At 40.6% G+C, this 22,689-nt stretch overlaps 1 protein-coding gene across 1 annotated transcript in view; it reads left to right on the forward strand.

Moving 5' to 3' along the window:
• The first annotated feature begins 20,709 nt into the window (after positions 1-20,709).
• HUNK (hormonally up-regulated Neu-associated kinase) overlaps positions 20,710-22,689 on the forward strand; it is a 146,683-nt gene continuing 144,703 nt past the window's right edge. The window contains exon 1 of the mRNA XM_036747362.1: positions 20,710-20,988. Within this exon, the coding sequence (XP_036603257.1) occupies positions 20,716-20,988 (273 nt within the window). The 5' untranslated portion in view covers positions 20,710-20,715. The remainder of the gene's footprint in view (positions 20,989-22,689) is intronic.

Raw genomic sequence — 22,689 nt, forward strand, 5'->3', positions numbered from 1 at the left:
AAACAAGAATTCTTTTGGTGGATCCAGGACCTAAGGGAACCCACAGCCTTTTTAATCACATAAAGTTAGATTTAAATAGTATGATAATTTTTCCAAACAATATAATAAATCATTTTTCCTGCATTGACAAGTAATTTAACCTCTGTCTGCTTCACTGTCTTCCTCTGTAAAGTGGGGATAATAGTAGCACCTATCTTCACAGGGTTGTTGTAAGGATCAAAAGGGATAAATAGAGATGCTTAATCAATGCTTATTCCCTTCCCTTTCCTGATGATCAAACAAGTGTCTATAAGGAGACAAGGGGAGGCCATATCCAAAGGAGCTAAGTGCCATTGTATCTTTGTTGCATATTCTTGCTGTCAGGGCAAAGTAAGCATTCTCCATTTTTCAGGACTTGCAACTGACTCATTTCATCCCAAAGTCAAACTTGAACAAGGCTTCCATGTTTGCCTTCCATGCTGCTGTACCACCTCACTGGCCATCCTGACTCCAAGGTCACCATGGCTTGAACTTTCAGGCCCTGTTGGGATCACCTCAGGCACCTGAAACTTAGGACAAACAACATGGAACAGAAACACACCATTTCTTGGAGTTGGGATAAGAGACATAAACCGAGGAAGGCAAGTCCCTCCCCTCTCTCCAGTTCAGATCATGATGTCCACCCTGGGCAGCTGGGCACAGCATCCGGGAGCAATACACAACCGGGCAGAAAAGAGAGCTACCAGCTCGGTCTCACTAGCTTTAAAGATTAAGGCAGCCAGTCAAAGAAGCTACCCGTGGTAGGGGATTCAGAGATCTCCATTTTAGGCAAAGTGAGCGTACTCAAAAGCTGAGATAGATAGATAGATAGACAGGGAGAGAGAGAGATGGAGATAGATAAATAGATGATAGAGATAGATGATAGAGATAGATAGATAGATAGATGGAGGATAGATAGGTAGGTAGATGATAGGTAGATAGATGATAGATAGACAGATAATGTGTGTGTATCACACACATATGCATGTGCATTTATATGTAACATTCACTATACCAGACTTTCAGAGCCTAGAAAACCTTTCTTTCCTGTGGAGTCCTCACAATGCTCTCTGCTCTGGTCTCTGCCCAAAAGGTTGCTCAATTGTGCACTTAGGGGTCTGGCTCTTCTCCGTAGCTCAGCTCTTAATTGTTCTTTTGAGTCTATAGATGATTTTGTTTTCAGTTTCCAGGTTTTATCTCCTTGAAGTGCTTCCAGCCTTGAGTGACTGCACATCTGTATCCATGTCTGTCTGGAACATGCACCTCTGCTCCCTTAATTATGCCTCAAACTGACTCTCCAATTATTGACTGTAGTGTCTCCTTTTGGCTCAGTGTACTATGGCTGATGGGGAGGTGGGGGGCAGGATGGGGGCCGGGAGAAATTTCCCTCCTTCCTCTGGAGGAGTTTTCTCTGCAGTAATTTTCCAACACTCCAGGACTTAGCAATATATAAAGCCCTTCAAAGGTCGATTTTTTTGCTTGTCCAATAAATTGTTCCCTCTGACTGAGAGAGGTATTTGTATTTCATAAAGAAATAACAAGATATTAGCATCTTGTTACTATGGTAAAACCTCACCATCTGTGAGTATACCACAATACTACATCAACTGTGGTAAGGGGGAGCCCCCTTACAGTAGTATAACTATTAGATATGCATTTATAGGTATTTTAGATTGAATTTTTCTTCCTATTATCTTTCTCCTGGATTTTTTTTAGCAATATATTGAAAAGCTAATTATTTGTGTGGACTTCATTTGCACCCTATTATTATCTAAAGTAGATGCTATATAATCTTCCTCCTGGATTTTTTTTTAGCAATATATTGAAAAGCTAATTATTTGTGTGGACTTCATTTGTACCCTATTATTATCTAAAGTAGATGCTATATACCCCACCACCATTTATTATTTTTATATTTTATTTATTTAATTTTTAAGTTATTCACTGTTTTTATTTATTTATAATATAATGTATTTGTTATTTGTTTATTATTTATATTTATTATTATAAATAAATTATTAGTAATTGCCAAATAAACTATTAAATCATTTGCAAATAGGGATATATTTTGTCTCTACTTGTCTCTTCATTTTCTTGTCTTCTAGTTTTCTTTGTTTTATGAATGATCAGTCTATTAGGGATGAAGCCCTCTATACTTAGGCCAGTCCACAGAAAGCAGATCTTATCTGTTGCTAGGACCATAATCAAAGCTTTTCTCACAATGCAGAACTTGTCAGAAGTTCTTTCTTCTTGGCAGAGGTTGCTTTCAGCTATTGTAGACTTTGAGAGCCCAAGGTCAACTCCATGCCACAATGAGGTTAAGTCAGGAAGGCTTGACTTAGGCCAGTACCATGTTAATTCAAGTTTGATGCTGGAATGAAATGAGGCCCTTGTAGTTCATTCAAATGTTAGTAACAGGAGATTTACTTTGCCATGTCATAGAAATGATACTCAATAAGGATACTCAAACACTTATCCTAGGTGGATGTGACCTCCTGTCTTCATATGGAAACACAACTGGTCAGCAGGAAAAGGTATGATGACTTGCATGGCCTTGAGACATCTGCCAGTTCAGAAGGTTCCCAGTGCACATGGGTGGGGTTTGTTTTTTTTTTTTAAATCCTTTTAGGTGGCCAGAAAGCCATGTCAGTGTGGCCAGAGGCTATCAGGAAGGTGCAATTTGAGCCTTGGTCCCCTAGGCCAGTGTAGTAGCAATTTAGATTTGAAAATCTTTCCCACCTATCAATAGGCCATGTGACCTGCTTATTTCACAGGAAGCCTAAGTCACATGTGGTGGGGGGAGCTTCCTGACAGGAAAAGAAAGTTATGTCACAGGAAGTGCAGAGAGAGAGCGAGAGCGAGATAGAGTGAGAGTGAGAGTGAGATAGAGAGAGAGAGAGAGGGAGGGAGAGTGAGGGTGCGCTGTAATGGCTGCTAATGGCCGTCAGGATAGAGCTGAACAGACTGTGAGTTTGTTTTTGGGAAGACCCCAGCAGGGTGTCGGAGAGGTTTTGGGATGGCCGGGCTCCATGTTGTGATATTATATATGGAATGTTTCACTGCTGTGACAGACTGGATAAATGGCTTATGGGATCTGGTCCTCTGGTGTCTGAATAAAAGGTTTACTTCTTCTACCTTCTATGTGGAGAGTCTCATCTACTTTGTGATACAGAACCCCGTGGGCATTTTGACAATTCTCATCTACATTGTGATTACTGCCTTGCTGATACAGCCAGTTGCTAGCTTTGTTAAATTTTCAGGGAAAAACCAGGGGGGAAGGAGGGAATCCTGGTAGACAGTGGACCTACCACAATGAGTCATCAGAGTAGGACTGTGTAAATGGTATAAATGGGAAATTAGTTTAGTCCGAGATTAAATGGAAACAGAAAAGTGGACCACATTACGTACAGACCATTTCAAAGTTCTTAACTCCATTTCCAATCTGCTGCCAAGGCTTGTCAGTTTTACCTTAATATCATCTCTCCAACATGATCTCTTCTCTCCTTTGATGCTGCCGTTACCCTGGTCCAGGCCTTCATCATGTTACACCTGTACTGCTGGTACGTCTGCCTGCCTCAAGTGTTAACCAAGTCTCTCCAATCCATCCTTGATTCAGCTGCCAAAGAGATTCTCCTAAAAAATACAGGTCTGGCCATGCCACCTCCCCCCTGTTCAGTGAACTCTAGGGACTCCCTTTGGACTCGAGTATCAAATACAAAGTCCTCTATTTGGTGTTCAAAGGCCCTTAGAACTTCCATTCCTCCTACCTTTCCAAGTTTCTTACACCTTACACCCTGCCTTTGAACCAGTGACAGTGGCCTTCTGACTGTGCTCCTGATGAGATACTCCATCTCTTGACTCCAGGCATTTTCTCTAGCTGTTTCTCATACCTGGAATGCTCTCCTTTCCTTTTGGCTTCCTTGGGTTCTTTTAAGTTTCACATAAAATCCTATCTTCTACAGGAAGTTTTTCTCAAGTATTCTTATTCTCTTTTAACCCTCTTTTAATTTTTTTCCTATTTATCCTACATATAGCTTGTTTGTGCATATTTATTTACTTATTGTAAGATTTAAATTGTGAGCTCCTGGAAAGCAGGGACTAATTTTTGCTTCTTTTTGTATCCCTGGCATTTATCACAGTGCATGGCAGACAGTAAGTGCTTAATAAATGTTTATTGACTGATTGACTGACTTAAATGACCCTAAACTTTCTCCCAGAAACCAACATTCTGCCAGTGTTTTTGTATAACTGTGAGATTGAAATAACAGGTCTTTGAACAGTTACAATGGAGTTAACACATAGAGGTGATAAAGAGGTACATGTGAGTATGAGTAGGTTGCAACAAATAATCAACAAGAAATTTCAAAGACTATAGGAGTAAAAGGATGTTATGAGGGAAATGTATGATTGGAACAGAGGATGAGCTAGTTATGTGATGGTAAAGAATGATATAATTTGAAGAATAATTGTGAACAACCAAGTTATTCTGAGTACTAGAAATACTCAGATCAACTATTAAGGACCTACAAAGGAAGGTGCTATCCACTCCAGAGAACGAACTGAAAAAATAGAGTATGGGTTTACATATATTTATAAATCTATGTCAAATGGTGCCCTTCTCTGTTGCAAGGTGAGGAGGGAGGGGGAGACATAGTCTAGAACATAAAATGTAACAAAAATAATTTAATTTTGAAAGGTAAAGAATGGAAAGTGGACAGCCTGAGTTCTCACCCAGCATCTTTATCAAATAAGGGGAAACCAAGTAAAGTCTCCAACATATTGGGTTTATTCTGTCTGATGAAGTTATGAGAGTACATGGACAAGAGTTACACAGAATAAGTAGATATGGATGGATTATAAATTGCATTGTTGGAGAAATATTCAAATGGACAAGATTATAGATTCAGGACTATTTGAATTGCATTGCTTTAGATAGCATTTTTAGCCCTATATTAAATAATCATGCAATAAGAGAATCCCAAAATTGGAAAGGACCTCAAAGGCCATCTAGCCAACTGCTACCTTAAAAAGAATCCACTCAACAGCATTCTAAAAAGTGAAGAATTCTTTAGCTCCCAAAGCAGCCATTCTTAGTAATTGTTAAGAAGTTTTTCCTTAAATTCAGACAGCAGAGGGCATCCTTTCTTCATCCCTGAATGTATTGGGAGCATTTCCATGTTACTCTGTGAAAAATAATGCTGGCTCTTTTTTAAAAAAAAAAATGTTTTTTATTATATTAAGAAAAAGTCATTACATTCCTGTGTTTTTGATTGTTTTAGCATAAATACATACTGCTTTTTGCTGAAGACTCTGCATCCATTGACACGATCATGTATTTTGTTATTATTTTATGTGTTTTTAATAATTACTTATCCTCATTGCATTCTTGATGTTGAATCATTCTTCTTACACACCTGGTATTGTTCCAATTAGGTCATAATGAATAACCAACTTTTTGTCTATATGATTCTAGTCTCTTTTCTAATGATTTATTTAAAAATTTTGCACCACTGTTTAATGATACTGGTCTATAGTTCCCTATCTCATCTTCATCTCCTTTGGGTTCTAATAAAAAGAGTTTAATATCTTGCCTTATTCCACTTTTGAGAGATAGGGACTAAATGCTCTTTAAATAGTTGATAGAATTCAGATATAAATTTATTTGTTCTAAGTGGTTGTTGTTGTTGTTTTAACAGTTTATATGTGTCCTTTGATTCCCTTCTTGAGGAAAGTATTAATGTGATACAGATACAAGGCTTCTGTCTTTAGCCTAAAGCCTCTTTTGTTATATTTTTCTCATCCCCCTATATCCTCCTTTGTTTTAGAGTCACTGAGAATTAATGTTTATGTTGATTTAATTTAGAGAGTCCTATTTATTCATTAGATTTTCTTCCTACTTCCTCATCATCTACACATAAGTGAAAATTAACTGCATGGTTTGCTTCTTTTAATAATACCACAGTCAAGTTTTTTTTTCCTTTATAAAGTGATGTTTTTGTTATCTGGACTGAAGAAAGTATTTATTATGCAGAGTTATTTGCTTCAAAGAATCTATCAATCCAGTATTTGTTGAGTGTTTATTATGTAGGCAGCACTATGCAGGCTTTTTCCATTCATTTTAGCCCCAACAACCTAGTACAGTTGCTATGGGTCATCCACTATAACAGAAACAGCTTTGTTATACAGATTCTTTTGAGTAGTGGTGTCCACTATATGAATGAAGTTGCAAATGCTACATAGATAGTCATGGCTATCAAGTGTGGAGTAGAGGCAAGAGGAGAGGAGGGGAAGAGATAGGGAGACAGATATAGTAGATATAATCTCAAAGTCTTATTTTAGCATGATCTCTGTGACCTCTGGGGTCCCTTCTCAGCTTTACAATTCCTCAGTTATTTGGTTCAATAGATTTAATCTCTTCCCTACCTTCTAGCAAATGATATTAAATAGTGAAGAATAAAAAGAAAATGCTTCTTGCATTTAATCTTTTTGCAGTCCCCTAAACCACTCAGTGGGAGAACAGATAGAGTAACAAATATAGGTAGAAACCTAGAAATTTAGATAGAAAATCATTTGAAAGGTAAAAAACAGATACAGAATGAATACTATAATGAAAGCTAGAAATGTATGTAGAAAATGGTTGTAGCACATGGGGCACCCCTCCTTACAGTGAACTCCTCAGAAGTGGAATTGTTGGTCCCCTGATTCAAGGCATTCTAAGTATCACACCTCCTCAAAGCCATAGCTCCTGCGTTCCCACCAATATGTTCGACATAATTCAAACAAAAGCATTTTATCAAAGAGCATAGCGAACAAAGGGATAAGAAATTATCTTTCCACCTCCACCCTCACACACACTCTCCCAAAGGTCATCATACAACAATGAGGAGGTCACATATACACAAAACATGTGTGACCATGTGTGGCACAGACATAAGGAACACGTGAAAAGAGACCAAACACGAAGGACTCAAATATAACGTTACATGTGACCAGGGAACTTGGGCATGAGGCAAATGCCCTGATCCAGTGCAATCGGATCACACACATGGAAGCCATACACAGAGCCCATGGAGCCAGGGCAACTCACACTTCTGATCCTGCAGGGTTGCCGATAAACTCTGATGTTGTCATTCTGGTGTGCTTTGTGGGGCATTGCATCTTTATTCTCCTCTGATCCAATGGTAACTACTGGGAGTGTGGGTTTTGATGAGCATTGTTTTACTGATCTTGTGATTGCCACTGTTGGTAATCCCTGTCACTATTATTTAGGTTTTATCTCTTTGGAGCCAACAGCAAGCCATTTTAGCTTACATCTGATAGGGAGCAGGTGGAAGTCTGGTAAGTGTAACCTGGCTAGCCATCAGAATTTTTTTTTAAAAAGAGTCAAATTGAGTCCAAAATGGAGAGATACCTTTGAACCAGGAAGGAGAGGCCAGACTTCTCCCACCTCCTGTCTAGATATGATAAACCTCAGAGCTCAGTCTCTAAAGGAGTCAAAAGAGGAGAGGCTTCTGTCAATCCTAGGCTAAGGATTGTTGTCTTTGTTGAATGAGTTCTGAAACCTTCTAGTTAAAAAGAGTACTATAACATTCAGCAGAGCCAGAGGTTAAAGGTGATGGAGACTATAGCTGTCCATTGAAAAGGGAGTCTGGCTAATCAATTCTAGACAGTTACATCCCAGTGGCCAAGTGAGCTGCTTAATCCAGTCCAACAGCAGCTTCCCAGTGGCTAAGGGACCTATCTAGCCTAGACTAGCAACAGCCTAGCAGATAAGTAACCTACCTGACCCATCCTAGCAGCAAATGAACCATAGAAGTGGCCAGCTCAGCATCCAAACTACCTGCTTGATACAACCTAGCAGAGCATTGACCAGTCCAGTCAATGCAAGCAGCTAGCCCAGCTGAGCTACCTATCCATTAGAGGTGCTGAACCCAGTGAAAATCCCAGCTATTCCGTGACTAAAACCAATATACCACCCACAGGGAACTTCATGAAGATTCTCCAGAGAAAGAAAGGGCAATGAGGTGATGCCCTGATACTTTATGTAGCATTGTAGGTTGTATTGTTCATGTGTTTTCCTTATCCCTATGCCCATCATTATACTTAAAATTCATGCCCACTCCTTCCTTATATCCACTATTGCATTTGAGTGAATGCCTTTTCTAAAAATCTAATTAGGTCTATTGCCTGATTGTTAAGGGGCAGCACCTCAATGAGGGCTCATTAACTACATTGCTAGAAGAAAAGCCACCCAGAGAGTTGCTCCTAGATTCCAGAGTATAGTAGCAGCTGTCCCTTTTGGGACCCAACTGCTGGTGCCAGTTGGGGGAATAAGCACAGAGGGTCATTGTGAGCAACTCTTCATTGGTAATATGGTAAATGTGGTACAAACTACTCCTGACTATAATACAATCTTTATTACCTTTTAAGTGATCCACAATTCTAATTCTTCATATGCTTGCATACTCCATGTTTTTCAGGAGGAAAAAAGCATCAGTAAAAGATCTTGGTATTTAAAAGATGGGTTTTTCTTTCAGGGAGAAGCTTAGTGTCATTGAGATCCATGAACAATTTTTCAAAGTCCATTGACCTACTCATATTCAATTCTGGATCCAATTCATCGTCCCTCTGGATTGCCTATCCAAAATACACGTACTGGTGAACTAGCTGTTTTAACAATCTGGCTAGCAGCTGCTGTGGGGGTATAAGATCCACCAACAGCCAGCACCCAGAAAGCTGCCAGCACACTGCAAGAGCACAGGTTCTTTTGATCTGCTTTAATAAGGAAAGCAAGGTTAAAGGGGTTGACAAGCTTACTTTAATTCAGCATACAAATATCATTCACTTAGTTCAGGGGGAAAAGCCAGCACCCTGAACTTCAGAGCAAATTACAAACAAATTACAAACATCAACAGACAGACCAAATACAGATTCATAGTTACCAACATCTAGGTTCAGCCTGGGAGCTCGGAACAAGGGCTGGCCTAGAGTCACTTGTGCCACCATTGCTGTAGATAAGAGCTCCAAAGAAGAAAAGGTCAAGCCCTGGTTTTATATCTTTTTCAGCATCAGGGGTGAGTCACACATGCGACTCACCCACGTGACCTAAAATCGTCACAAAGAGGCGACTTAAACCCACATGGTCTAAGAGCCTCTGATGTCCCAAACCTATCACTCAAACTCATTTGTAAACTAGGCCCTCCCCTGAGTTAGCCCCACCTTGGGCCCTACCTTAGTTACCAATCCACACCCACATAGGTTTGGTTAACACCTAATAGGGGTTAGAGCCTGGGGCTTAGCACTTAGTAAGACTCAATGAAATACACTGAATTACTCAAAGCAAACAAAAGCCACACTCTTCAAGGGCACTTGTTGAACTAAGTGCTAAGGAGCCCATTTTGCTTACCAACACACTAGCTCAGAGGGCTATCCATCCAATTGCATAGTCTGGACAATAAATATTGTTCTTCCACTTGGTTTTTCCTTTGTTCATAAAAAGAACACATGTAATGATTATGGATCCTATTTAGGAGTCTTTTTTTTAATTGTCAAGCTTGATGTAATTAACAAAATGTCATCCATGAACATGAGTATCTTCAGTACCTTACCATTTTTAGAGAATTGCTCTTTCCATTTGGACTCTGTGCTGGGCATCATTTATGATAGTGGCAAATAACTTTGGTGAGCATACCTTTTCTGTTTTATGTCTCAATATTTATGGTCAGAGTTGAAAATAAAGTTAGCTTCATGGTAGTATCTTTCAATGAATGTTATATGAAGTTGACATATATATGGGACACACCTTGTTGGAAGAGAGCCTTTAATGTGAAATTTTGCTTTATTAAGTTGAATGCTGCTTTAGAATCAACATACAATAAACATAGTAGAATTCTGTATCCTTTGCATCTTTGAGTGAAATGTGTCTTTTGTTATAAAAGCATAACCATTCCTTTTATATCTTTTTCAAGGATGGCCTCAGCATGTATATACATTATTCCCATAAAGATTTTGCAGAGATGGCAAATGAAACATACAAATATATAGTTATTGATGCCTTAGTAGTAGTAACTTCCATATTATTTTCCAGGTACTTGGTATGCACCTCTATTTCATGTATCTTGAGAATCTATTCTCTAACATTTATTTGGGTTGATGATTACAATAATAAGAATAAAAAAAGATTGTCCTAATAACATGAATGATGATTTAACAAATAATGGGGGAAAACAATTTTAACAATTGTAATGCTAAATATAATTGGACTAAGACCCCCATGAAGAGGAAAAAAGTTAAAATGTATTTTAAAAGCAGAATACAATAATATATCATTTATAGGAAGACATTTAATCTCAAAAAATCTACATAGATTTAAACTCAGGAGATTAAATAAAGTTAGAGATCAACTTCAGAAAAGATTGGATCTCAAATTTATTGTGAGATAGCTAACTCATGAAAAGTGAGAGTGACACTGATATTAAATAAGTCAAATGTAAGACAGAGCCATTAAGAGATTAACAAGGAAATGACATTATGCTAAAAGATTCTATTCAAAATGAAAGTATGTCAACTTTAAAGATATGTATATCTAATAATTCTACAATACGATGTGTAAGGAAAAAGATTGTAGCCTTGAGAAAAGAAATAGATTTTAAAAATCAAACATGGTGGGATGTTTTAGCAACTCTCCAACAGAATATGATAAATTCAACAAGAAGATAAATTTAAAATAGCATTGAATAAAGTATTAAAATCAATCAACAAACAATTAATATTTAATTATATTAATTATTAAATTAAACTTAACACATGCCAGTCATTGCTCTGCTAGGGGTACAGAGACAGAAATAAAATTCAGTATCATTCTAGTCCACATTTTAGTAGAAGATGCAATATGAAAACAGCTAAATAAATACAAGATAATTTGAGTATGGACTGAGCACTAGAGCCCATAGGTATCAGAAAGAGGCAAAATATGTCTATGAGGCAAATATAGTTTGCTCCCTAAACTACACAAAAAGTGGGCTATTAAAATTGCTGATATCAATAATGAATACTGAGGTGAAGATATTAAATAAAATACTCTCCAATATTAAATAGGTCAGTTTTAAAAAAATGATCCATCATGACCAAGTAAAATTTATAACTAAAAGCAAGAACCAGAGAATAAAGCAATATGGTAAGTTATATATAACCATTGCCTCAAGCTAATTATACAGGACTCTCTCTCTTCATTGATGAAGAGCAATGCCTTGAGCCTGTGCAATGAGTGGGGCAGAGTTGGTGAGAATGGGAGAGAAGAGATATATAGTTCCAATAGTCTCTTCAGGCTCTTTTCACTTTCAGAATCAAGAATGAAGACATGAGGCCATGAATGAAGACTCTAGGAAGAATATGGCATGTGGAACTTCAGTCATGTCTTTATTCTCAGCTTGTTATACAAGAGACTTTGGGGAATTTCCTCTTGGATGAAATCTAGGATTCTTTCAGTTGAGCTGAGATGCCTTGCTTCAAATGGGAATGCTTCTTCAATCTGTATTGTCTAGTATAGTTTTATATGTATAATTTCTCTTATTTCTGCTTTCCTGTCTACTTGGATAAATGAGTTTCTTCATTATTTGTCATGTGTTTATTGTAGTACTGGTATTTGTTGGGAAAGAAGTCAAGCTTTGTATATATAGGTTGGGGCCATCCTTTTACCCATTAATGAATAGCAGTCAGGAGTTTAGCTTAAACCTAAAAATTACATCCCCTAGACTAATAATATTTAAGGGAGCAGATATTTAATTTAGCCTGGTACCCCATCGCTCTGAGGACAGCAGAGTGGCCAACCTCTGGCCTCAGCTCCTGCTTCCCCTCTTGGTAGGAATTAAAGTTTCCTTTGGAAGAAGAGCAGGAGGGAGGATGGGAGGAGGAGATGCTGGGAATGTCTATTCTTGCCTCTCTGAGCCACATCAGAACACATTACATATATTAACAAGAAAAAAATAACACTATATCATTTAATCATGATGATAAACCTTTGATAAAATATTGCATTTATCTATGATAAAAAATCTGATTTAAAAAATTTTCTTCAACATAATTTTAAAAAAGTATGTTTTGAACCATGAATTAATATGATTTACAATGGAGAAATATTAGAACCATTCTCACTTTAAAAAAATATTGTAAAGCAAAAATGTCCACTCTTGCCAACTCCTGTTTGGTGCAGTAAGGGAAGTTAGTAAAAGCAATATAATAAAATATATAATATAAAATATAATATAGAATAGATAAAATATGTAACATAAGATGATATTATAAAAGATAAAAGTAATATATCTAGTACTTGTGTATGTTGTGGATGGTATTCAGTTATTGAGGAGATGGTTAGTTACTTCTTCTTTTTGTCCCTCAACCCTCTCTCTCCCAGTGCCACTCTCTCCCACTTATTCCTTCATGCATAACTTTCCTCTCTAGTTACTTCCTGAGCTTTGTCCTTAAGGAGGAAGGGCTTTCCTTTTAAGACAGCCCTAGGAAAGAGACAATTGGTAGAGATAAATAGAGGTTGCCTCAGCAATACCAACTTCCTTCTTAAAACCCAACTCAGTTGCTATTAAACTAGTTTGTCTGGGATCCATCCAGATCTACAGAAATAAGATTTACATTTTGTGTATCTCACAGCCCATTGCCTCTGCCTCAGCTACCTTTTAAGAATTGAACAGTTTTTAACATTTAACAATAATGCTAGGGGCAGCTAGGTGGTGTAGTGAGTAGAGCACCAGCCCTGGAGTCAGGAGGACCTGAGTTCAAATGCAGCCTCAGACATTTGACACAGGTACTAGCTGTGTGACCTTGGGCAAGTCACTTAACCCCAATTGCCCTCCAAAGAAACCCAAACAATAATGCAATGGTTAGCCACAGTTTTACCTTACTATCACGTTAAGAGACTAAATGAATAAATAGTTTTAAAGAAACACAGATAAGCTTTGGAACAAACATGCTCTCCCAGAGAGGAATAAAGGAAAAAGGAAATGGAATGACCCTGGACCTCAGTGGGTGAGTTCAGCAATATGAAGATCTGCCCAGATGTACCTCTTGGCCCTGGAATCCATTACTGATGATGTCATTTCTGCAGCTTTGCTTCCACTTACATAGTAACTGCTTCTGCTGCTACTTCTCTCTCGGAGTCCTGTTCAGCTGGCCTTGGTTGTCTCTTGGTCCATGCCACAGTGGTGGCAGCTGTAGTAGTGGCTGTTGTGGAAGCTATGGCAGCCTTCCTATCTCTGTCTTTGCTTGTGTTGGTGGAGGCAGCAACTTTGACTTCACTCCAGGTTCCCCAGGATGCTCTCTCCTGTGTCCCATGCTCACTCCAGCTCTGTGCTCTTGGGTCTTATTTTTTCTCACTTCTGATGTCCCCTGTCCCTTGAGATGAGACAGAGGCTAGCTTTTCAGTCACAGTCTCTATGACTCTCCAGGGGTCCAATCAGCTAAACAATGGGAAATTTTCTACCTACCATCTGGTCTCCTATGTCTTGTTAGTAGCACTGGCAATGCCAAAATTAAAATGTCTATTCTCAAATAACATGATTTTATATCTTAAAGACTAAATATACTCAACAACAAAAAATTGAGGGAGTAAGATTTTTTGTAAGTATTGGGGAATAAGATAAATACACACCAATAATCTGCATTTCTATAGTCTTACCAACCAAAATCAATAGAAATGGATATTTAGAAAGAGAAATACAGTCTATAATAATGAAAAATTAATCAAGTATTTGGGCATTAATCTATCAAGACAAACGAGAGACCTGTAAAGATACTTCAAAGTAGTATTTTAAACAGAAATAAAGGAAAGATTGAATAAGGGGAAAGTTATTACAGTAATAATAATAAATCCTAAAATTTACATATTGCTTTAAGTTTTATAAAATGCTTTACATAAATTTTATGTCCTTCATTCCTTACAACAACCTTGTTAAATTGGTATTACTGGTATTATTATCCTCAGGAAAGAAGAGATTATTTTCAGTAAGCCAAGGCTCAGAGATGTTTGCTTAGTCATAGCATGAAAAGGAGATTCAGCATGGATGCTGGTTGAGGCAGATGTCATCCCATTTGTTTCTATGAAGAAACTCATGGCATCAGCAGGGTGTGTTAATTCACATGGTAGTGGAACATTCATCAACTCTGAAGAGCACTGACTCCTCAGTGGCTAGCCTTTTACAATCTCAGGTACCTAGGATGATCATGTCAGGGGCTTGAGCTATAGTTCCTTGGGATAATGAGGTCTCAGAGACAGCTTCCCTGCCTTTTAGGGGAAAATTAGCTCAGCTTTTGTGTCAGGGACCCTAGCAGATGTTACCTCTACCATACTTCTTGGTAGCAAGTTTCTAAAGGTCTTCTAACTAGTCTTCAAACTTCTTGAATAGCCTGAGGGTCATTACTGAACAACTCTAACCTTAAGGATGTAAGAAACACAGAATAGGCAATGCTGCAGGAGGATTTTCATGCAGGTAAAAGAAAGACTGTGCAAGAAAACAAAAGCAGAGGAAGAAAAGCAAGTAATATGATTGTCCCCTGAAGGAATACAGTACTAGGGTGACTGACTATAGAAGAAAGTGAAGATTAGAAAACCCAGTCTTCATGTACACTCTTTGGAAGCACCAAGTCCCAGATCTTTGATGAGATGGGGCAGACAACTGATCTACTGATGCAAACTGGTGATGAGGAGCCACAGCAGCACCAGGAACATCAGGGGTATCCCCATCAGCCATAGCATTTTTAGCAGAATGGGAGACACCCTATCCAGCAGTTTGAGTTCATTGATTCAAGAGAACTTGGGGCATAATTGAAGGAGCAGAGACATATATTCTAGATCAGGGGCTCTTAATGTAGAGTCACTTATATTTGTCTTATATTTGTTTCCTTGTTAATCTTATGTATTTAATTTTATGCATTTAAAAACACTATTCTGAGAAGAGAATTCCTTCTCTAGAGTCTAGATATGTGGATATGAAAAGGCAAAAAGAAATTAATTTTTAAAAAGGAAGAGCATTTATTATATGCACTTCTTGCAAAATACTGTTGATAGCAACAGAAAAGTAAGACAGTCCCTAGTCTCAAAGAGCTCATGTTCTAATGGGAGAGAAACACATAAGAAGGTTATAGCTGTAAGTCAAATGAAAAGTTCCATTGTGCTTGGGGTGTAGTGGCACCTTTGTCATTTTAATAGATATCATTTCTTGATATTGAACCATTTGCCAATGCCAGGGACTTTGGTGGCAAGAACCATCTTTTCTATGTCTTCAGTGCTTGTGGCTGCAGCACCTACTGGAAGCAGTTGCCAGATGGAATCTCCATGGGAGTTGCTTCCCAAGATGATGTAAGGGTGAGACTGGGGGATAAGTGCTGCATTTCTTAGGGCTCTCAGGCTTACCTGCCCATCAGTAGTAGTTGGTAAGTTAGTGTTAGTGGTGGTAAGGAAGGTGAGTCCCTTCTTCACAGTGATTTCTCCATTCAGATAAGGCTCTAGGTTTGGGATGGAAGTAGGATCAGTGATCTTGGGGGTACTACTCTTCCTGAGGCATTGAGGTTCAGAGTCTTGGGCTATTACTGTTGGAGTATGAGGGAGGTGGTAGTTAAGGTGGTGGTAGTGTTTTGCCCCATAGCAAAAACGTGTCTGTCTCCTTCTCAGCATGCCCTGCTGCTTCATCTAGACTGTTCTTTAGGTGGTGGTTGATGAAAGTAATCAGCTTCTTTTCTACAAGGAGGAAGCAACTTCAAGGCATGGTGCCTAGCAGCAGAGAAGAGTGCAGCCATGGTGAGGAGCAGAACCTAGAGCTGAATGTTCCCAGAAGAGATGTTCCACCTAAGGGACTATATGTGTAGGGACTATATGAAGAAAGGCCTTCTAGGTCCTGAGGCAGCTAGGTGGCACAGTGGATAGAGTGATGGGCTTGGCATCAGGAAAACCTGAGTTCAAATTCTTACTTGAGTTCAAATTCTTACTAGCCATGTGACCCTGGGCTGCTTTTGCCCCATGTGTATCCCAGGTATGTGCTTTGCATGAACGCTGAGTGGAAAAGTGTACCCTAGGTTTAAGTGGAGAAATTTTTTTGTAGCTATTCTTCTTACCATGCCTTTGCTGAGAGCTAATTGGGTCTACTGGTTGATTGTTAATGAGGCTTGTGAAATATAATTTTATAAGTGGGCATCCACAGAGTACCTACCTTGGAACCCAAAATAGCAGCCACTGTCTGGGAACCTAACTTGTTAAGTTGGGGGAGTTGTTTATACTTTCTTTTCTGTTAATAATTTTCAAGAAATGTATTTTATAGGAGGGTTTGTTTGCAATGTTATATTCACTGTAATAACATTTTTTTTAAAATTTCCAGTGTGCTGGATGGGGGAGGGATATTCCTCAAAGCATGCATGGCGGGTGGGCCTATGCATTGGCCTCTTCTGGTGGTTTACATGTGCTCTGGCACTTAATGTACTTAATAAAGTACATATGTGACTTGAGGTTCCTTGTTGGTTCCCATGGTTCCTGTTACTGAAGGCTGTGTTCAAGATGATTGTCATATGAGCAAACATACTTTGTATGCTTTAAAAGCAGAAATGTTTTTTTTTTTTTACTCTCTTCCTCTCTTTTGATGGTATGGTTTGAGACTCTTAAGCCTCTCTGATGAACTTCCTGCTGGAGAGAGGATTCCTGTCTGCTCCCCAGCACTATCTATGGTAGGCGCACTCACAATTGCAGTGAGTGTGTGTATTTATTCAGGTGAACCTAAAGCTGGATCTCAGTTCACTAGCATGGTTAGATGGCAAGAAGATATAGATCTTGGATTGTTGCTTAGACAGTACAGATCTGAGGTGAATGTGAATTATCTGTTTGGCAGATCCACAACTCTCCTGAGAGTTTTTTTTAATTTCCTGGAAATGATGAGTTATAGTTTATGGTTTTAGTTTGTGTGTGTGTGTGTGTGTGTGTGTGTGTGTGTGTTTATTTTTGGCATTTATTTTGTAGTAGAGAAAACATAAAGGGCAGCTACGTAGCATGGTGAATAGAGTGCCAGGTTTGAAGTCAGTAAGACTCATCTTCATGAGTTCAAATCTGGCCTCGGACACTTACTAGCTGTGTGACCCTAAGCAAGTCACTTCACCCCACTTGCCTCAGTTCCTCATCTGTAAAATGAGCTGGAGAAGGAAATGGCAAACCACTCCAGTATCTTTGCCAAGAAAGCCCCAAATGGAGTCATGAAGAGTCAGGCATGACTGAAATGACTGAACAACAAAGAGGAAATATATAGCTGTCCCATAAATGACATCTGCTACTTTGCATTGGGCTACTTTGGGCATATCCAGTGCCAGTACCATGTTGGTGCCCTTGAGAGGCCTTTTGGAGCATATCCCAATAGCATCTATGGGCCTCTGCATCTCCTACCACATGGATGGAGGTAACCTTCTTTGATTGTATTCATCTGGTGAGACAGGGACCAGTTACTCTTTTCTGCCTTCTTTTGGTTGTATTCTTTTCAGCAACTCCTATCTGCTGCACCCCATGGACACTGAACCTGTTGGGAGAAGAAGGGCTTGTCTTCCCTTGTTTCTTCTCTTTTACCCCACCTCTAAGAAATTAGTCTGGTGTTGTTTGTTTCTGTTCTATGTTGTTTGTCCTCAGTTTTAGGTATTGGATGTGACCCTCACAGGACAGGGAGTTGACCCCACATGGCTCCTTGGAGCCAGATTGCAAGAGGGATGGTACAATGAACTAGCCCAGGGGAGTTTTAGACTTGGAGCTGAGGCTCTATAGGAACTGAGCTCCATAGGGGTGAATCTAATTCCGTTTCCTCCACAGAGACTGAGCTTGTGTATGGAGGGAGAGGGAAGGATTGTGCCTTCTAGGTATTGGAGTAAGTTTGTATATTTGTGATTATACTTTTTGAAGTAAATCTTTTGGGTAAAAGCTCATCTAATTGCTAGTGGCTAATGGAACAACAGTGGCTACCCCTACCCAAGTTGAAGGAGATGCAGAGGGCTCCATGGTACCAAAGGCCCCACAGGGCCATCTCCATGTTACCCAAACTGGGCAGGGCTAGCCCATCCTGGCCAGACCAGGATTACATGGACGTTTAGTAATTTTGTAGAAGGAACACCCTAGGCTCTTGTTGTTCAGTCATGTCTAACTCTTTGAGACCCTATGGATCAGCATGCCAGGCCCCTCTGTCCCCCACTAGCTCTCAAAGTCTATCCAAGCTTATGTTTGTTGCTTCCTTGACACTCATCAATACTAAACTTTAAGAGAGTTCTTTGGGGTATGGAGTTAATGAATCAGAGAGTTCTAGAAAAAGTCTATCTTTGGAGGTCAGGCTTCCAAGACTGAACTGAGTCCCTTTGATTCCAGAACCAGGATCTCTTGTGGAGGGACCTCAATACTGCAAGATAGGGCCAGCTTCAAAATGTAAATTCATCCCGAAAGTCAAACCACAATGGTTTTGACCATAGCATACAGGTCAGTACAACAAAAGGGAATAATAAAACTATCACACTGCTCCTAGAGAAATTACAACAAAATAGTAATACCTTATATTTACACAATACTTTTACCACACATGGAGCCCTTTCCCATTCATGGGAAACAACCTATGAGGTATCAAGTAATATATTATTATTCTTATTTAATAGACAAGAAACTGAGGCTGATATAGGTTGTTACTTTGCCAAAGTTAACCCACATAGCTAGTATCTTTAGAATGTATTTTTCTTGACTCCTCATGATAACATGGGACTTGGTGGAGATTGTCACTTAATGAAAAGCAGGAAGAAATTTCAAAACTGAATTTTAAAAATAGGATTGTGAAAAAAGTAACCAGGCCGTTAAGTGAAAATGGTGTGCTTAATTAGTGCCATATTAATAATAGCCAATCAATTATAATCAGCAATTAATATGGGCAGAGATGAAATGGGTAGCATATTTAAAATTACAATATACCCATTTATACCCATTTTTAAGTCTGGGTTACCTTTCAGGTCAGGTAGCTTCTTGCAAAACTGGGTTAATTGATGATCATAATTATTTGGCACTGTGCTCATGTGATAGCAGTTTTAGAACTGGAAGGAACCTTAGAGACCATCTAGCCCGACTCATTTTACGTAGGAGGAAACTGAGGCTTGGAAGAGGTAAAGTGACTTGTCCAAGGCCACACACTGCTAGACTGTGGCAGAGCCATGAATCAAATCCAATTCTTTTGATTCCAAACCCAGGTTGGTTTGAACTGGAGCTTCACGTTTTCCTAGTGAAAAGAACAGAAAGACTCACACCTCCATTGTATATTTACATTCTGAATTTTGAGTAGACAAACAGAAACATAGACTACAACCACCTTTGCTTTTCCACTCTTCTTTCCAATCTTTCGGCTTCTTCCAGACCTATGAAACCCCAGAGTGTCCTTTGAGCACACTCAGCCAAATCCAGTGTCACCATTGCACGTTTTTCGAGGTTTTCCCCCTAAAGGGTTTGTGAGGCAAGCGAAGTATTCATAGGTAGTTAGGGTAAGAAAGAAGCTTTAAAAAGCAAAACAAAACAAAACAAAAACCCACTATCACGATCAAAGAATAAAAGAGGAAAATCAAATCCTTTGTAAAAAGCAATCACGCCGCGTCTCACGGCTTTGGAGATAAGAATGTGTAGCCTAATTATAGAGACGTCCACCACCTCTTCCTCTCAAGGCTTTTCTGTCCTGCGTGTTTGGGTTTGAATGTAAGGCACGAAGTGGAAGGAGGGGCTGGCTACATTTGAAAATGCTCAGGCTGCAGAGTTTAGATCACATTTGTTCCCGCCGACTGGGATCGGATTAAATTACTGCAAATTCAAACTGAATGGACCTTCTCTCCAAGCCCCCTCCCTCCCCCTTTTCCTTCTCTGAGAAAGCCTCAGTGAAGCAAACCTCGCACCTCCCCAGCCCAGCAGAGAGAGAGAGAGGGAAAAAAGGTGGACAGACAGAACCAGTGCCTAGAGTACCCGTGAGACTGAGGGAAACCCTGAATAGAAAAGACAGCAGCAACTCTGGCTTTACTCCGTGTCTGAAAGCAAACCCGGCTGGAGCTGGTTTCTCTGTTTTCTTCTGAATGAGATGCAATTCCTAGCTCGCTGGAGCCAGTGGATTATTGTCGTGACCCAGCCTGTAGGGAAGCCCGGAGGGGGAATCCTATTCCAGTGAAACAAAACCAGAAAAACCATCAGACCTTCGAAAGAGGAACTTAATTGGGGAAAGGGGTAAGGGAGGTGTAATTAAGGTTTGTGCCTTTTCCACCTTGGCCACCAGACTCTCCCTGGAGTAGAAGAGACAGGGATTTGGGGTGGGGCCAGCTAATCTTTTCATTACGCCCCTATTGTCTCTTTTACTGCTGGGGGGAGACAGAAAGGAGAGGGTCTTGAGGAGGGGAGGGTGCATACGTGCGTAGCAGGAGGCTTCCCGGGTGGATGAGTGGAACGCAGGAGGAGCTGGAGGAGCCAGCCCGGAACTGGACAGCTCTGCGACCAGGGGTTGGGGTGGGAGTCGAGGCCAATAGGAAAGTGTCAGAGGCTGCTGGGTCCCACCCGGGCAAGGGGGAGGAGAAGGGGGAGGAGAAGGAGGAGGGGCGGGGAAAGCCTCGGCGGGCGGCTGCTTCAGCAGCGGCGGCGGCGGCAGCTGGAGGAAGACAAGGCTCAGGATGCCGGCCGCGGCTGGGGACGGGCTCTTGAGCGAGCCGCCCGCGCCAGGCTCGGGTCTGGGAGGAGGAGACGGCGGCGGGGAAGACGCGAAGCCTCCTCTGGCCTCGGCGGGAAGTTTCCTCCCAGCTTGGGTGAGCGCGGTGTCCAGGGAGCAGCTCCGTGACTTCCAGCACAACAAACGGGTCGGCAACTACCTCATAGGCAGCAGGAAACTGGGGGAAGGCTCCTTCGCCAAAGTGAGAGAGGGATTGCATGTGCTGACCGGAGAAAAGGTGAGGAGGTCTGGATCCCCGAAAGTTGAAAGGAGGGGTACCCTACTCCCCAGCCGGCTCGCACTGTCCAGGGGCGGAGAGAGGCTGGAGGCATAGAGGTTGGGGCGGAAAGTTAGGGCCACTCACCCCTGTAAGGGGTGGGGGGGGGGGGCAGGCTCCCCTGTACTTTGAATCACAGAGCAGGGCGTCCTTGTATTATAGGTTAACCTGGTGGAGCACATAGGGTTAACGTAACCCTTGGCTTCCCTCTAATCTCCATACATTCCTGTCCTAGCTACAGATTTAGGGATCTGAACAGAAAGGGGGTGCAGAGGCCAGTGGCCTTAAATAATTTACTCCATCTTCCAGCCTTACTCCATTTACCCTAACCCTAACTCTACCTCCTGGCAGATTGCGCTGGCTTTTTGGGTTGGAGGATGGCTCTTTCCACCAAAGGAGTGGTGAAATTCTCTTTCCCATCCTGTCCCTTCCCCCTCTTCCCCCACTCCTTTGCTGAGAAGGCTGAGCGGAGGAGGTGGGTCTGGAGTTCTGGGTAGGGGTAGGGTCCTCTGCTGGACTGGCTAGGGGATTAAACAGATTATCTAGCCATTAAAGCTTTCAGAACCTGACACCTCTCTCGGGTACTAGGAGCTGGGGGGTGGGGCGACGTGGGGATGGGGGTGGAATTGGGGGAAAGCTCTTGGACAGGAAGGAACGATTTCCTTTCCCCGCCAGACCGTGTTCCTAGAGAGAGTTTGAAGATTGGTTCTGAGTGTAGTTGAGATAAAGTGCCCGAACGATGGTACTTTATCTCCTCTACCCTCTTCCCCAATCCTCTCAGCCTTGTCCTTACATTAGACTGCTTTTTAAGAGGTATTAAGGTTCTGTCTCAACTATTCACACACACACACACACACACACACACACACACACACACACACACACACACACACATTCAACATGTGGAAGGAACTCTCTCTCCTTTCTCCATCCTAAGCGGTTACAGAAGAATCCTACTCCAGACTCAGGCAAGGTCACTTGTCCCTCGCTTAGAAGCGAATTCCAAGCTAGGGGATCTGTTTGGCTCCCCTGTGGGTTTGCAGAAATCGGGCTCATTGGAAAAGAAAAGACTGAGAATCTCGGAAGACCCTATTCATTGCTTCCTGACAGCCAATATCCTGAGTATAAACATGTTTTAGTGATCAGATGTAATGCTGTGAGCAACTTGTTGAAGAAACTCCGAGACATACATCAGGGTTTCTGGACTTCTTGTTAGAGCGATATCCTATAGAAAGTTGAGCCACCCTTTTCTGTTAAAGCATAACAGGAATGATAATTTTTTAAAAGCACCCCAAGGACTCACCCATCCTTACCTTACTTCCTTCCCTCCTTCTCAAAACCGACCAGTTCTCTTTCCTTTGATCTTGCGCCCTCTCCATCTAAGTTAATAAAGGGATCTCTGTGATGCCTGTTGTCTTGCTGGATTCTTGTGAGGGATGCCCATTTCTTTTGTGCAGACAACCGCTGGAGTAAGTAATTATTTTAATAGTGGTTTTGTGTTCATTGTCCATGCCAAAAGGAAATGTTGGATGATGAGTAACTGAAAAGACTATTCCAACAAAAGCAAGAAAAAAAGACTCCGAATCTCATTCTAGTCCTTTCAAAAGTGTGCCAGTTTGTTTGTAGTGGCCTTTGGGCTTTATAAACTACAATCTATTTAGT

This window comes from Trichosurus vulpecula, chromosome 2, assembly GCF_011100635.1.
Source record: "Trichosurus vulpecula isolate mTriVul1 chromosome 2, mTriVul1.pri, whole genome shotgun sequence".
Lineage (NCBI taxonomy): Eukaryota > Metazoa > Chordata > Mammalia > Diprotodontia > Phalangeridae > Trichosurus > Trichosurus vulpecula.